Source organism: Megalopta genalis, chromosome 15, assembly GCF_051020955.1.
Source record: "Megalopta genalis isolate 19385.01 chromosome 15, iyMegGena1_principal, whole genome shotgun sequence".
Lineage (NCBI taxonomy): Eukaryota > Metazoa > Arthropoda > Insecta > Hymenoptera > Halictidae > Megalopta > Megalopta genalis.
In genome coordinates this window covers 5264252-5278485 of record NC_135027.1, presented here as the reverse complement: position 1 = coordinate 5278485, position 14234 = coordinate 5264252, and the positions used below count along the sequence as shown (strand labels likewise).

The 14234-nt window shown below is 40.1% G+C and overlaps 1 protein-coding gene across 7 annotated transcripts in view; it reads left to right on the top strand.

The window, feature by feature from the left end:
* LOC117223829 (protein muscleblind-like) overlaps positions 1–14234 on the top strand; it is a 609735-nt gene that overhangs the window by 313609 nt on the left and 281892 nt on the right. The window contains exon 5 of one of the 7 annotated variants that reach the window (XR_013034909.1): positions 464–571. The exons of 5 other annotated variants lie outside the window; for them this stretch is intronic. Coding sequence is in view for 1 of the 2 variants with exons in the window: in XM_076526710.1 (XP_076382825.1) it covers positions 464–484 (21 nt within the window). In the remaining variant the exon portion in view is untranslated. Of the gene's footprint in view, positions 1–463; positions 812–14234 lie in introns of those variants that run through there. One more of the 7 variants, XM_076526710.1, reaches the window with a different exon arrangement.

The window sequence follows — 14234 nt, the reverse complement described above, 5'->3', positions numbered from 1 at the left end:
ACGAGAGGGAGGGACTCGGGACCGCCGTTCGGGTCCCCCTTACAATAGGTGAATTGCCATTCGAAACGATCGAGTCGAACGGGAAACGGGAAAGGAGAAAACATGCTACACAATGTCGGAGTTATTTGGTTGCTTTTGTCGGGTTTATCAACTAACCGACTGTAAAAAACATGCTCCAACCGTTCTTCGGAGGCTGTGAAAGAAGAGGGAGGATGATGAACCCTGCTCTTTGTTAATAACTTCTAAACGAAGTTAGTTGTATTTGCGCTAAGCTATAAGTTACCTCAAATCACCTCAGGAGCCCCTCATTTTCGGATTGCGAGAGACTTTCGGAACACCCAGTAGATTTATGCGTAAACGCCTTCTGTTGTCAGTTAATTCGAGTGAAAACGATACCGAACAAAATAGAATAAACCGCGATTATGTTAACGTTGTCTAATGTACCTTTATTTTTCTGTTTCAGGTGAGTCTGAAAATCGAATGAAAAGAGCGTATCGATAAGATAGAAGGAGGGGCTGCAGGGAGAAGGTCAACGCGGAACTGTTGCCGCGTCGTTAGGCGATGCTCCCACGTAAGCAGAAATAAAAGAACGAACAGAAATCGCGGTCGGAACGTATTGATAAACGATGAGAGCATTTATACAAGGTCCATTGGTCTAAACAGCGTCAAACGAACAATCGTTAACGGCGGTATAAGCTCGAAGTCTGCGGTAATGGTTCTTACAGCTGCTCTATTTAACGACATCCGTCTGAACATGTAGCAGCACCTGGTTGCTGTATGGCCGTCGTTATAAATAAAAAATCCAATTTTCTTCCACTTTGTTTCTTAAGAACCATCTGGTGTACGGCCTGCAAAAGCAGTAATAGATTTCTCCGCTTCTACTTCACCGCGCGTACGAGGCTTACGATGAAATATCCGCGGAGTGAAAGTACATACGATAAAGTGAACGTTGCAACAATAACGGGGACCGAACAAGCCGTTCGAACGAAATGCGAAATTGTTTTCAAATAGGTTTACCCGTGGCTCGTTCCGAGATCGAGATCCGTTTGGATTCATAACGTTTCGTCTGTCCACATTAAATTCAACCGATTAATATTCGAGCGACATTTACGGCTAAAACGTTAGATTGTATCGACACGGAAAGAGAGAGAGAGAGAGAGAACAATCGACTCGTTTAACGATTCGTATTCGCGCGATGTTTAAACTGTGGAGTAAGGTGGCACGTGTCGCGTAGGAAAGACCGCAATGATAATAACGAAGTCAATTTCCCATGCCGGATCGTTAAAACTCCGGCGAACTGTCGAGGGCACTTGAAAACGCGCGGCAGTTGTAATTGGGAAAAATTTAAACACAAAACGTTACCACTTTGCTAGAGGTAACGATCGCGCGTGGAACACACTCATCGCATGGAATATTCGAGGACGAAAGTGGGAGGGAAACGCGAACCCGTTCTGTCGGAGGACCCTTTCGAACGTTTATTACGAACTATCGAAGTGTCGACGGGGAAATTCATTTTTCCATCGACCACTACCTCGTTACCGAAATTGAAAATCGTAAGCAGCTTTAATTGAGCGCGCAAACGAGATAACCTGCTCGTCGGGAATCCTCTATCATGCGTGAAATCGTTCAATTTCTCAGGAGATCGGAATTTCCCCGAGTTTTCGGTTTGCTTCCTTTTTCTGGTCTCGTTTCAAATAATTTCGACTAAAATCGAGCGTTTAACGCTCGAACTTATCGCCGGGCTCGTCCTGAAGTGATGAAACACGATCTACTAGATATTAATGTTATTCGGGTCTTTTCGATCGAGATTAAATTCTACCCTTTTATTATCAATATTCAAATATCGGAGTAACAATTTATGTACATATTATAATGAAATGTATCGATTATAAAAAGATACGAAATAGTTAACACCCGAACGGCGGACCTTCTTGACGAAAATATAACTGAGGATACTTTGGATTTTTTTCTTACAATTTTTAATCGAAGCGTGCTTGAATCTATGTTTATTTGACATTTTTTTTTATTTACGCTGGTAGAATATGCCGATACGGAAAAGATCTGTGGACACCCTGTATATTTGTATATAATTCAAATAAACATTTTTTGCACAGCTCATTGTTCCGTAAAAGTATTTGTGCGAGTGAGTTTATAAAGAACAGTGTTACAAAATATGGATAGAATTTTTACATCCACTTTCATATGCTTTATATATTTTTTATTGTATTATTTGTGTTTATTGTTTCAAGAAGGAGTCGCACAATTGAGTCGGCGTTTCATAATAGGTACTTTTACCCTGTGTTCCCTTGTTAGTACCTTGAAAAATCATCGTCCGCAAGGGGTTGACGGTCAGAAATAGTTAACAGTCTAGTAGCAATATTTACGCTTTGGGTCGAAATGGACCCGATGCCCGCCGTACACGCGTTAACGTGTTTAATTCGGTAGTATCGATAGTCTGGCGCGAAGCGAACTGACGCTATATGCTCCAGAACGGATGTTACCGTAGATGGAGGACGTAGTAAGAATTGTCGCGGTCTTTAAGCGTCAGGAAGCGCGGAACTGTTTTAAAAACTCCCTGGGAAGTTTTATTCCCCCGGCGTCTTAAACTCCTGCTGTGGAAGTTTTGCGCACCTGCACCCTTACAAGGAAACTTCCTTATTGAAAACTATTTGTTGTGTTTTCCGATTCGCAAACTCGTAAATGAAAAATTGTGCCGTTCCAGTGAATCACATTCTCGCTGGTCTTATTAAGCTTCATTTAGCAAGTATCGATTAATTTATGAGTGATAAACGTTTCTCTCGATACACGTAAACTTTTTAAAGCGAAGCAATTAAGAAGAATTATTACAGGGTGGAACTGTAAGACCGGGGTCGTTTCGATATTCTAACATCGTAACACAGTTAAGTAACATTACCTTGCTATTAGTATTACAGGGAGTTGTCTTCGGTGAGCTAAATAGAGAGGAAGAGAGAGATAAAGAGAGAGAAATATAGGTAAAATATTTTATCATCTGTAGGAGCTGTATCTTACAAAAATTTCATTTTTGAAATATTGTTTAAAGAAATAACTGTTTGGGAATGTTTTAATGTGTGACTAAATTTGTCGATTAAAAACACACAATTCAAACAAAATTTCTTTGTTCTACACCCTCTAGTTCTCATTGTATCTAGATAAGTGTAATTGTGCTGCAATACTTGTGCTAATACAATATATTATATTGTATGTATACATACAAGTATTAGTATGTATATATAAGCTATTATATAATTATTTGAACAACCACGAAATAATTATTTCGATTGATATTAACTTTTGTGAAGATATTTGATTTATATATTTTCCAAATATATCAAAAAATATTTTTTCAATTGAATATTCAACAACTAAAAAGCGATCTTTTTTATCACTTGAAGCGTAATAATTAGAATGCGGTTTTTATGCATTTATAGTGTAACTGGTTTGATAAAATGCAAAATTGCAAAGTCTTTAGAAGAACCTAAGAATATTGTTACATCATTGTTACATTATTGTTACCCTGTTGAAGATCTTGGAAGAAGAAATGTAATTTTTTTTTAACTGCTGTTTCTTACAACGAATGTAGACAGTTTTCATTTTGCATAAAGTTCCGCGGTGATGCTAATATAACTTCCCACTGGCAAGGAAAAATGTCCCCGTTATAAAACAAATTGAACAAAAGTCAATGCCCCGGTTAACAGGTTAAACATTCCACGCTTGACTTGTATCACGTCTACGTGCTAACTTAGAAAAGTCAATGTAAAGCTTGGAATAGCTTAATTCTACGCGGAAGGATTTCCGTGCTCGCTCGCAGAAAGCCCTCCAGTTTCCTTCAAATGTTACCAGCTCGTGCACCTCGAATTCCTCGCAGCGCGAGCCGAAATTATCGTTGGTAACGATCGTTCACAGTAGCCAGTTTAGATTCTCAGCAGGGGCCAGCTGAAATTAAGGTTAATATGGAGAGCTGAGAGTGGCTGGGTGCGAAAGGTGCTATTTGTTCCCGGGGTCGATAGGAAGAACGAGTGGTTTGGCGCGTTCCGATGCCGTCTAGATATTCCAATACCGTCGACCGAAATAAAATAATGACGGAATCGCATTCAGCACTTTCTTTCCTGGCACTCTACGTGCCGGCCAGATATTGCCGGCTAACTTATGTTGTTTGAAAATTCCGTTGGATAGTGCTTTCGCTAGTACCTACATTCCTATTATGTCTCCCACGTGATTTTCTCTTTGAGGGTGGACCGTAACGTGCGCGATTTTACCACTCCGCCTCGTTTCACCGTCGAACGTGAGATCGTGTACCCAGCCGGGATAAGGCTCCTTCGAAGGCACCCCGGCTATTTTAATTCGACGGGGAACTTATTTCGACCGATTTCCCGCTTACGAGCTTGCTACAGCTGTGCCGTTATTTATCCTCGCGAAACTGTTCACGAATACGACGCGATTAAACTTTGACGCTCGTTCTCCGGGTGATATTGCTTCATCGAAGTCAAATTGAGAACGTCCAGCAGCTATTTTTCCGTCTAATTTCTTACAAATTAGGTCGGCTTTTATGTCCTGTCGGGATCATCGGTACTCCGCTAGGGTGGCGGACCTGTACCATTCTTGTCTCTAGTCTTAACGTTCGTTTTAACGAACGTTTGTCGTCTTAACAACAAATAAAATTTATCGTCTCGACAGTGTTATATTTTATCATATATTTTCACGACGCTGAATCGCCTAAAGATAAGAACTAGCTCGAACGGGAAATGATAACGAACTGATAATCTTGAGATCGAACTTATCTACAGAAAAATGTAAATCTGTAAGTTTAGCAATCTGGCTTCAAGATCTGGCTTTAGCTGCACCGGCTGCTCAATTCTATTCATGTTCTGCGGTATACAATGGGAATTCCATTTACTCGAATAATATTTATTCGGGTGTCCGGTTTATCAAACACTATATTGAACTCTTATTATGCGAATTCGAGTTTTGTTGTACCGATACTGTTTATACGAGCCCGCATTACAGAGGATCTACACATATTATAGTTTCCCCTCTGTCCGATTCAAATATTTAGCGAACGGAATCGAAATACGTAGCTTGGAACGGCTCGTGGCAGAATTTAAACTCCAATGCCTGAAATAACTGGAAGAATTCTGCGGTTAGAAAATCTTAAATAACACTTCTAACTTGATTGTATTATTAATTGACGCGGTGAAAACTAATTATTACCAGAATCAACGGAATCGGATTTTCAAAGCACGAACACCGAGTTTCCCGTAACAAGTTTTCCTTCTAATTCTGAAAAATGATTTCGCCCGATATTAGATTAAAGAATAGGGCCGACGCTATATTTTCCGATTTAAATTACTTCCTCCCTGGGTGCGTCAGATTTTCTAATTTGGTAGAATTCGAAGGGCGATCCACCTATCTGCATAAGAGGAGAAGGGTATTCTAGCGGCAGAGACAGTATATCATTCAGGAAGTGAAAAATGTTCCTCTTCTATCCAATTCTCCCTACTTCACGGCTTGCGATAAGAGTATTACCGGATGATATATCGCAGTGCGTGTTTACACGGATATTAAAATAATTTAATAAAAGTAGACGAACTCTCTGCGCATATCGTCGCGATTATTAATATGCGAATAAATAATATATCGAGCGTCGAATGCGCGTGTTCATATTTCTGTTTGTCTATCATTATTGTGACGCGTGCAACGTGATACGAGGAGTGCTTAATTACATTTGCTACGCGAACAATTAGCGAGATCTTTTATTTGTGAAATCAATCGACATGTGCGAAATACAGTACACGGTACGCCGGCGTACGATACTTACGATATTATCGTGAATTGTCAATTTTAATATAAGAATGAAGATATCTAATTCTGGTTTCAAATGCATTTATTAATACGTGATAATAAATATGTAATATTTCTATTGGAATGTATAATCTTATTATACGTATTACTTACGTATTTACTGAAATATTATTTACTCATAAACTTTCTACTGAAAGTTGATTTTACGTTAATTAACTATTTAACGCTCGCTCAACACATAATTAACGTTATTAATTATAATTTATTTAAGAATTTATTGAATTATTTAATAAACATATTTTTTGACATCAAATTTAATTTTCTTTTGTTATCATTGGCGAAATATTGACTACGTTATCGGTAAAATGTGTTCTCTAATATATAGTACAAAGTTAACGCAAAGAACGTAATAACATTTTTGAATGTTTTCGCAACTCTTTTTAGAATGTGTCCTCGTCAAAATTACACTCGACAATTCGCATAAATATTTTGTTTCCGCGCATGCTTTTATTCCCGATACACACCAGCTAACATGCATTGCAAAAGACGAAAATACGCTGACGAGGTACGTATGCATACGCTGCACGAAGAGTTGAGAAAACGCAATCAACTTTAGTGAATTTAGCTCAAATGAAACGGCGGGGGAGCAAAAAATATTTTAATGTGAATCCATCTACGTGAAATAGTCATTTCTTATGCACCAACCTACTGTTTAACTTCACTGAATGTTTTATGAATGAATCCGCGTTCCCTTTCTGCATTAATGGAATCCAAAGTTTGAATTCTCTTTGATCTTGATTAAAATGTTTGTGTTTATAATCGTGCAGCAATTCTCTTGCCTACTCGTGGAAACGTTCTTTTACGCGCCGCCGGACAAAAGTTATGTTCGCATTTTATCCTGGACGGTTTGTACAGTGGAAGTGGACAATAATGGAAAAATAACGTAGAAATGATTGCTTGCGGTGTTCTTAAATAACAGCTTTTTCGTTTAGCGCCAGCCGAGTTCACGTTCTGTCACTTTGCATTCCGCGCACAATGCGCTTCAGTAATAACAGATCGTTGAGATAACAACGTCTGACAATCGTTGCACTCGTGACACAGTAATTCCCGATGACAGGCACGATCCGGATAATAAGTGCATCAGAAATGGATGGAAGACGAATGTTGGCTGGATGAGTCAGAGGAACGTGTGATAGAACATAGACATAGAGTGGTCTGCGGGTAGTCTTGCCGTCGACTTAGGAAAATTGCTTGATTGTTTAACGGCTTTGAGTTCGGGTCGAAAAATCAAATCGATCAAGATACAGAAACTGCGTGTAAAATTTTTCTTTCTAGCGGCTGTAATTAGTAGATCGTTATTGTTAAGTTCTTTCAATTTTCCTACCGTTTGAAATTTCTGTCGCTCATCTTCATAATAAATGCATAAGATCCGCAGACTTGATATTAAACTATCATCCGATGACTAATGAAAATGAACGACTGACGTTTCAAATTAGAAATGAAAAATGAAGGAACTTAAAAGAGTACCGATATAATTGCAGCTACCAGAAAGAAAGATTTTGACACGCAGTTCCAGTGTCTTGAAATTGACGTCAACAATTTTTATTTTGCACAAAGATCCGCAGTTTTTGCCAATAATTTCTATTTATTATTTCATGGAAGTTCTGAGGCAATTATTTTCAACGAGCGAAAGATCTCCTAACGGATTTATGATAAATAGTGAGCGTTCCGGAAAACACGAACTGTTATCTATCACTTCCTTTTAGAAGGATACTTTCGAAGGTAAACAATCGTAAAAAATACTTTTATTTTATTTTTAAACGAAGAATTTTTGTTCAAGTAATTATGAAATACGATTACAAATTACGATTACTGTCTATGAATGAAATTGATTCGAAGCAGGAATGAAATTTACAAAATGCCTGTCACTGAAATTACCAATAATTTGTGTTACCAAATGTTCTCAGAATAGTTTAAAACTAAGAAATCATTTACTTATAGTGGTAATTGAATAGAATTAATTTACAATTTGTATCCATTTGATTTTGATGTGACTTTGATCAAAGTGTTGGATCAATGAATTTTTAGACATTCTTTTTCCATTCAGAAAATCTCAGAACAAATTTATATGTGCTGAGAAAAGGGAAAACGTGTAAGCAAGTTGTGTAACGTTAGGTTCAAAGTAATCTCGTGTTCCGTACTTTCTTGATTAGTTTCTTCGTTCTAGTCTCGGACCATTTTAATAGTGAATGTAAAATCGTCCACGGTTTCGCGCGGTAATAAATTCGTTTAATGAAACTGATGTAAATCAGAGCGAGAGAAGAAAGGTTGTAATACTTTTTTGTGGATCGAAGGGATTGGTTCAGCCGGCAACTCTCGTCTCGTTTTCGCTTCTGGCATTCGAAACGATCGAGATACCCTGCGGCTCTCGGTCATGTCAACCTACCGAGGGCGCCCCATTGTCCTGTACCTTTCAGCCTTGCTAATGAAGTAATGGAAGCGCGTCTTAAACTCCCTTTCCGCCGCAGTACGGTGCTCGTTTTATTCTCCACCTCCTACTCCCTTCCTTCCGTCTTTCGCGCCACTGCGCACTCTTTTCTTTTCCCGTAAATTACATTGGTTTCTGCGAACGCATTGCCACTTTTGTCTCTCGGCACATATTTTCCGCAATATTGTTATCACACGTAAAAACGTACGCTTCTCGGGTACAGCAAATTCCGGTTTATTTCCTCGTTGGTATAACGTTGAAATGTTATTTTAATATGGAGACAAGGCTTTCGATGAAATTATTCTTTTTTTCTTTTATTTATTGCATAGAAGGGATAGACGCATGAGCCGTTTATTTTGAAAGTGGCGTAAGTCACCTTGTTTTTAAGTCGATATATTTAAGGGTTTGCGTTTTAACACGTTTAAAAATATGGTTGCTTAACTTACGAGAAGATTTACTTGTATTTGTTATCTCAGGATACTGATATTTTTCTCAGTATAAATAATTTCGTATAAACATTAAAAAATCACCACTTTTCACATTACGGTGAAGCGACTTATGCCACTTTCAAAATAAACGGCTCATATAGAACGTAACGTATTAATTGTAAGAAAATCATCTTAAGCCTTCGCACTCGGAGAATTTTCTCAAATCATCTACCTACATTTCGAACATATTTATTCGTGAAGCAGTATATATAAAATGTACGTATAGAACGATGCAACGCTCTATTTCAATAGAATTCGGTATAAAAGTGCATTTTGACAGTACCATAAGTAATAGCAAAGTGTTATTTGCTGATTTATTTTTGTCAGATTCAGATATAAATATTGGATTTAAATTTAATCAATCTAATGAATACGAGGATAACAATGTTCTTTATTCGATGTAATGTTATTCAAAGCATTCTTGCGACAAAAATGACCGATTTCGCGACTACAGGCTTCGTTTGATATATGTGTGCGTTGTGTGAGTGCGCGATATCTAGCAAGTGCTTCGAATTAGATTTTTTGGACCGATTGAGAATGTTCTGCTATTTTTGTTCATCGAAGTCGAACGATATCTCGTGGCAAAAGTACCAAATCGATATCTAGAGACGGAAGTTTCGTAACTGTATCAGTTTCGTCTATCATTGCAATACCGTTCGCATTGATCTAACACGTGGCCCATTAATTCGCAAATGAAACAATCTATTAATCAACGGTCACAACTCTATTCTAATAGCAGACACGAAATAGGAAATGACGAATTAGGTATTTCGTAACCTGGCGTATTATTCCGACGAATCGCATTATTCTTAATAGAATCTTCGAGACGCGCAAGCCTCTTCGCGCACGATAATTCTCCGGTGCCGTGAATGCCTATAATCAGTTTGAACAATATGACGTGGCGAGATGGTTTTTGCTGTAATTGTAGAAAGTAGATTGGTTGTCAGGCGTGTATCAATTCTAAAGAGAAATGACTCCGACGTTCGTGACACGCAGTCGTTTTTCTGCCAGACGGTAATCTATAATCTGCAGTCTACGTTTTGCATTCTGGTCTGACGTAGGGAACGATGCGATACATACGTACACGGTCTACACACACAACAGGCGCGCGTATAGACACACAGGCATATATTTATGACGCATTCTACTTGTTCTACATCGTGCTAGGTACCACGTTTTACGTGCTACGTTCACCGATCGCATTAGAACCGCCGTTTCGCCGGCGTCACACGCTTCTGTTCCTCTCCCGCGACAGTCGAACTTTCTCTGGCTGGATGGCTCCTTTCTCCGTCGCTCGTCGGACTCTTTCCCGGTCCATCTGGTGACACGTTTTCCTCGAGAAGGCTTAAAGATACAATAAAATTGTTCCTCGCGACTTCTTGATCTCAAGCCACACGGAATGGCGGGGTGGGGCCGGGGGTGTCGGGGCTGCGACCGGGGTAAAAGGCTTTCGGAGATTTCGAGTGGTAATTTATTTCCGGCGGTGAGGACCGTCTGGAGTGTGTGGCCAAGCACGACAAAAGAAAACTATCTTCCCGAGTCCCCGTCGATGTGTCGTTTTCGTTTCTCCGTCCCCCTACCTCCGGCCACTGGTTACGTCTCTTACGTCCCTTTACTAAGCTTCTTCTTCTTCTTCTTCTCCTCCTCCTCCTCCTCCCTCTTCTTTTTCTTTGCGTCTTTCCTTTCGATTTTCTTTCTCCTTTTCGCCTGCCCGGCGCGGGATTCTAAGGAACCTCCGCTCCTGGACTTTGTCACCGCAAATTAGGATGAAAAATCAGCCGACGGTGCACGGTCCATTAAAACTCTCCCGGCCGAGCTTTGAACTTTCACGCACGCGGCCGAAACTTCACTTCCGTTTGTATTGGTCCGCCGTGCTGGCTTCGTGGATTATTCGAGATCTTGTTCTCCGGATGGCGAACTTTTACGAACGATCGTTGCTGTCTCGGGTCGGTGGATCTAGAGAAAAAAAGATATGGAATCGGTTCGATAGATCGGTTCAACGAAATAATCGATCTACGTGGTTTTGGCGCGACCGAATATCCGAGTATCGAAGCATCCGTTTCTCAGTCTTAAACTCGATAATATTATATGTCCATATTCAATTGTTGATAATGGATTCCTTTTCTCTATAAGCAATTCCCGCGAGCTTGGCATCATTTTCTCCGATGGTTTATATATTTTACGCTCATTTTTACTATTCATTCATGTGTTGCTGGTTCTGCATTTAGAAGTCTTGGATTCGTTCACCGCAGCTCCAGACGTTTTTCTGTTAATACTTTTCTGACATTTCATAGATCTTTGGTCCTCCTGCATTAATTATTATATTACATTAATATAGATTTCTTAGGATGGCGTCTTATTATACAAATGTCTGCTAGATCTTGGTCTAATGATCCTCGAGCGACGACGAACAACAGCATAACTCTTGTTTATACATGTAGGATGTCTCGCATTTTTCGGCAGTGTGCTCTACAAGTAAAAATAAGACTAAAGAGTCCATACATGATTCGTTAAGAATTTATGACAAAGATAGAAAATATTAAACGCTGCGAAATAATATTGAAAGCGATGCTCGCCTTTGTGCACACAAATTTTAAACAAATAATAATAATTAGAATGAAAACAATATTTATGCTACAATTTTGTAGGTGGTCTGTGATTTCGGATCGTTCCTTTAACTCTTATAATGTCGAACAACGATATATCATTGCTACATTTGGGAAATTTCTTAATACTTTTGATGCATGAAACTTTTATTTCTCGCTATGCTCCATTATAAAGTTTGTGATTATTACTTTGTATAAAGTGTTTATAACTTTTTTTATAACTTTATCAAATTACGTCGCCTTGACTCAGTATTGCTCGCTTAGGTACCACATTTTCGTCCTGCGCTAAAAGGATTAAAAAGATTTCGTAATAGCGACCGAAATATCTCGGCGTCTATGCTTACCTATGCAACTGATGTTACACGCGCATGTCGGACTATGATCTCGGTTACTGCGTGCACGGACAGACGCGCTGTCAGTTAAAATTGCGAAATCATTCTGTGAACGAAGGGAAACGGACATTTATTCGTAAACGGCTGTAATTTCGACTCTTCTGTTTTTTTAACGACCACTCGTAATCCAATGTCAAATCGCCCCCCAGACGTAATCACATGCTATTATATGCTAAGAGGATTCAACAAATACGGGAGAAATTTTGAGCTCGGGCCTTAAATACGGCACGTAATCCAAATGAAATGATTGATAAAGTATACCGAGCAAACGCCGACAATCGTTATATCATCCAGGCTTCATATACCGAGAATCAGGAGCTATAAATTTCACATTAGCCGTCGACTCGCTATATCGTCGCGATCAACCGTAAGTGGGATTTACTACCCTGCGAAATTCAGCCGTCGAATTACGGTGCACGGAACGTAACAAGGAGTTTTGTCGCGCACGATACACATGTGTGCGCACGATGAAGACGAGATTTTTGACAACAAATTCCAATTCCGTTCGACGTACAACCCGGCTTGGATTCCCGCGTATTTTGTAAAAGTTGGACGGACCGTCCGAGAAAAGAAAATGTTTCTTTCTTTTTTCGATCCCGCGGAATGCGTCGAAACGATGAAACCGCCGATGATACTTGTAGAATACCCGCATTGTCACGTTCGTTAATTAACATACGAAACGCGCGTCGGCCGACGAGCAATTTATCGAGACAATGAACTAATTACTTTCTGCCATGCAGCGACAATAGCAATACCCATTCGTTGGTACATTAAGCGAACGTATCTGGTCCATTGTACTGCAGCATAATAGATATTATGTCACGCGGAAAATGCCTCCGTGTCGTTTGTCGAGTTTCAGCCGTTTCCATGTTCTTTTCCCTGCGCATAGGAGTGTCTTCTGGCCTTATTATCGTGGACGATTGTTACACTTCCGATTTTATCACCGTCATTGATAAGAATCGTACAATGCCACGAGCTAAATAAAAATTACGTTTCTGCTGTATTTAAATCGTTCCACATTTCTGCCATGATATTCTTCCACGCGCTCGTACGTCTCGCGAATCTAATAAAAACTCACGTTCTACGTTTCGAGTGCGTTAAACTGTAGAAGAGCTTGAACCAATTCCAGAGAGAAAGGTATTAAAGACGAACATATTACGAGATTGAATCGCGCTGCAGAACTGTGCAGTGCTGTTTGTTACGGATTATACTTCGTAAAATAACGATTTCCATGTTCACGTTCGACGTCAATGTTACAACGATGACAAAAATATTCGTAGAATTTGCTGATACCGAAATAACCTGGGACACCCTGTACACGTGTACATCATTCAAATAAGCATATTTCCTACAGCTCACATTGTTCCATGAAAGTGTTCGTGCGAGCGTATTTCTAAAGAACAGTGTTAAACGAACAGAATTTTCGATCTGCTTTTTATTATAGTATTTGTGCCACTGTTTCACGAAGGGATCGCAATTGAGCTGTGTTCAATAATAGGTATTTTCCTTCACTCAAATGCATCGTATCTGCAGTCTGTTCATGACCAACAGGTAAGGCCATGGCGTCGCAGGCGGTCTTCTAATCGCAAAATAGCGGCGGAAGCCTAATTTTTCATCGGGATGGGCAGGAATTTGTCGCGCGAGCAGCCGTGCCTGCTCGACAAATACACTTACCTCTTGAAGGCACCTTTTAAAGGAGAATTTTAACATTGATGCGACATCGTCGGGCGGAACCGTCTGACGATCATCTTCCGCGACACCAGCCAGCCAGCCAGGCAGTTCATGTTCCTTGCTCGTTCTCGGGCATCCCCGTCTTTTCTCTGTCTCTGTCTCTTTCCCTGCTCCATACCCCCGTCCATGCTCGCAGACACGACCATAAAGAGCGGTACACGCGAATACGAGTGCCAGAATTGACTCTGTAACGAGTGCTGTAATAACAAACGGGCAACGACGTAAGTCAAACGAATGGCTCTTTTACGAGTTCCAGGGGGTCGACGGTGGTGAGTGAGGGGGGTTGGCCATGGGTGTGTGGAAGAAGAGAACAGAGAGTGAAAGAGAGTGAAAGAGAGAGTGAGAGAGAGGGAGAGAGAGAGAGAACGTCGGGACAATGTGTGGAACGATGAGACACGAAGGGAACACGAGACGCGGTCACGTACACGTATTTCTCTGTTCACGGTCGGATATGCGAGGGTTGATCCATTAAACGGATATTCCGCACGAATTTTTCGTGCATTAAGAAAGCCGGGAATTCGATAAGACGAGACGGTGCTGCTCGACACTGGTTCTACGAGAAATGAATGGTTCGTGGAAATGGCTGGCAGCCTTTTCTTATTTCGTTTCGGTCGAACTCGGTTGGGTCATTGAGCTCTTTTCTCTTCGACCAACTGTTTCAAAGAAATTATTATTTTTTTTTTCGTGTTTATCTTGTTTTCCTATGGGA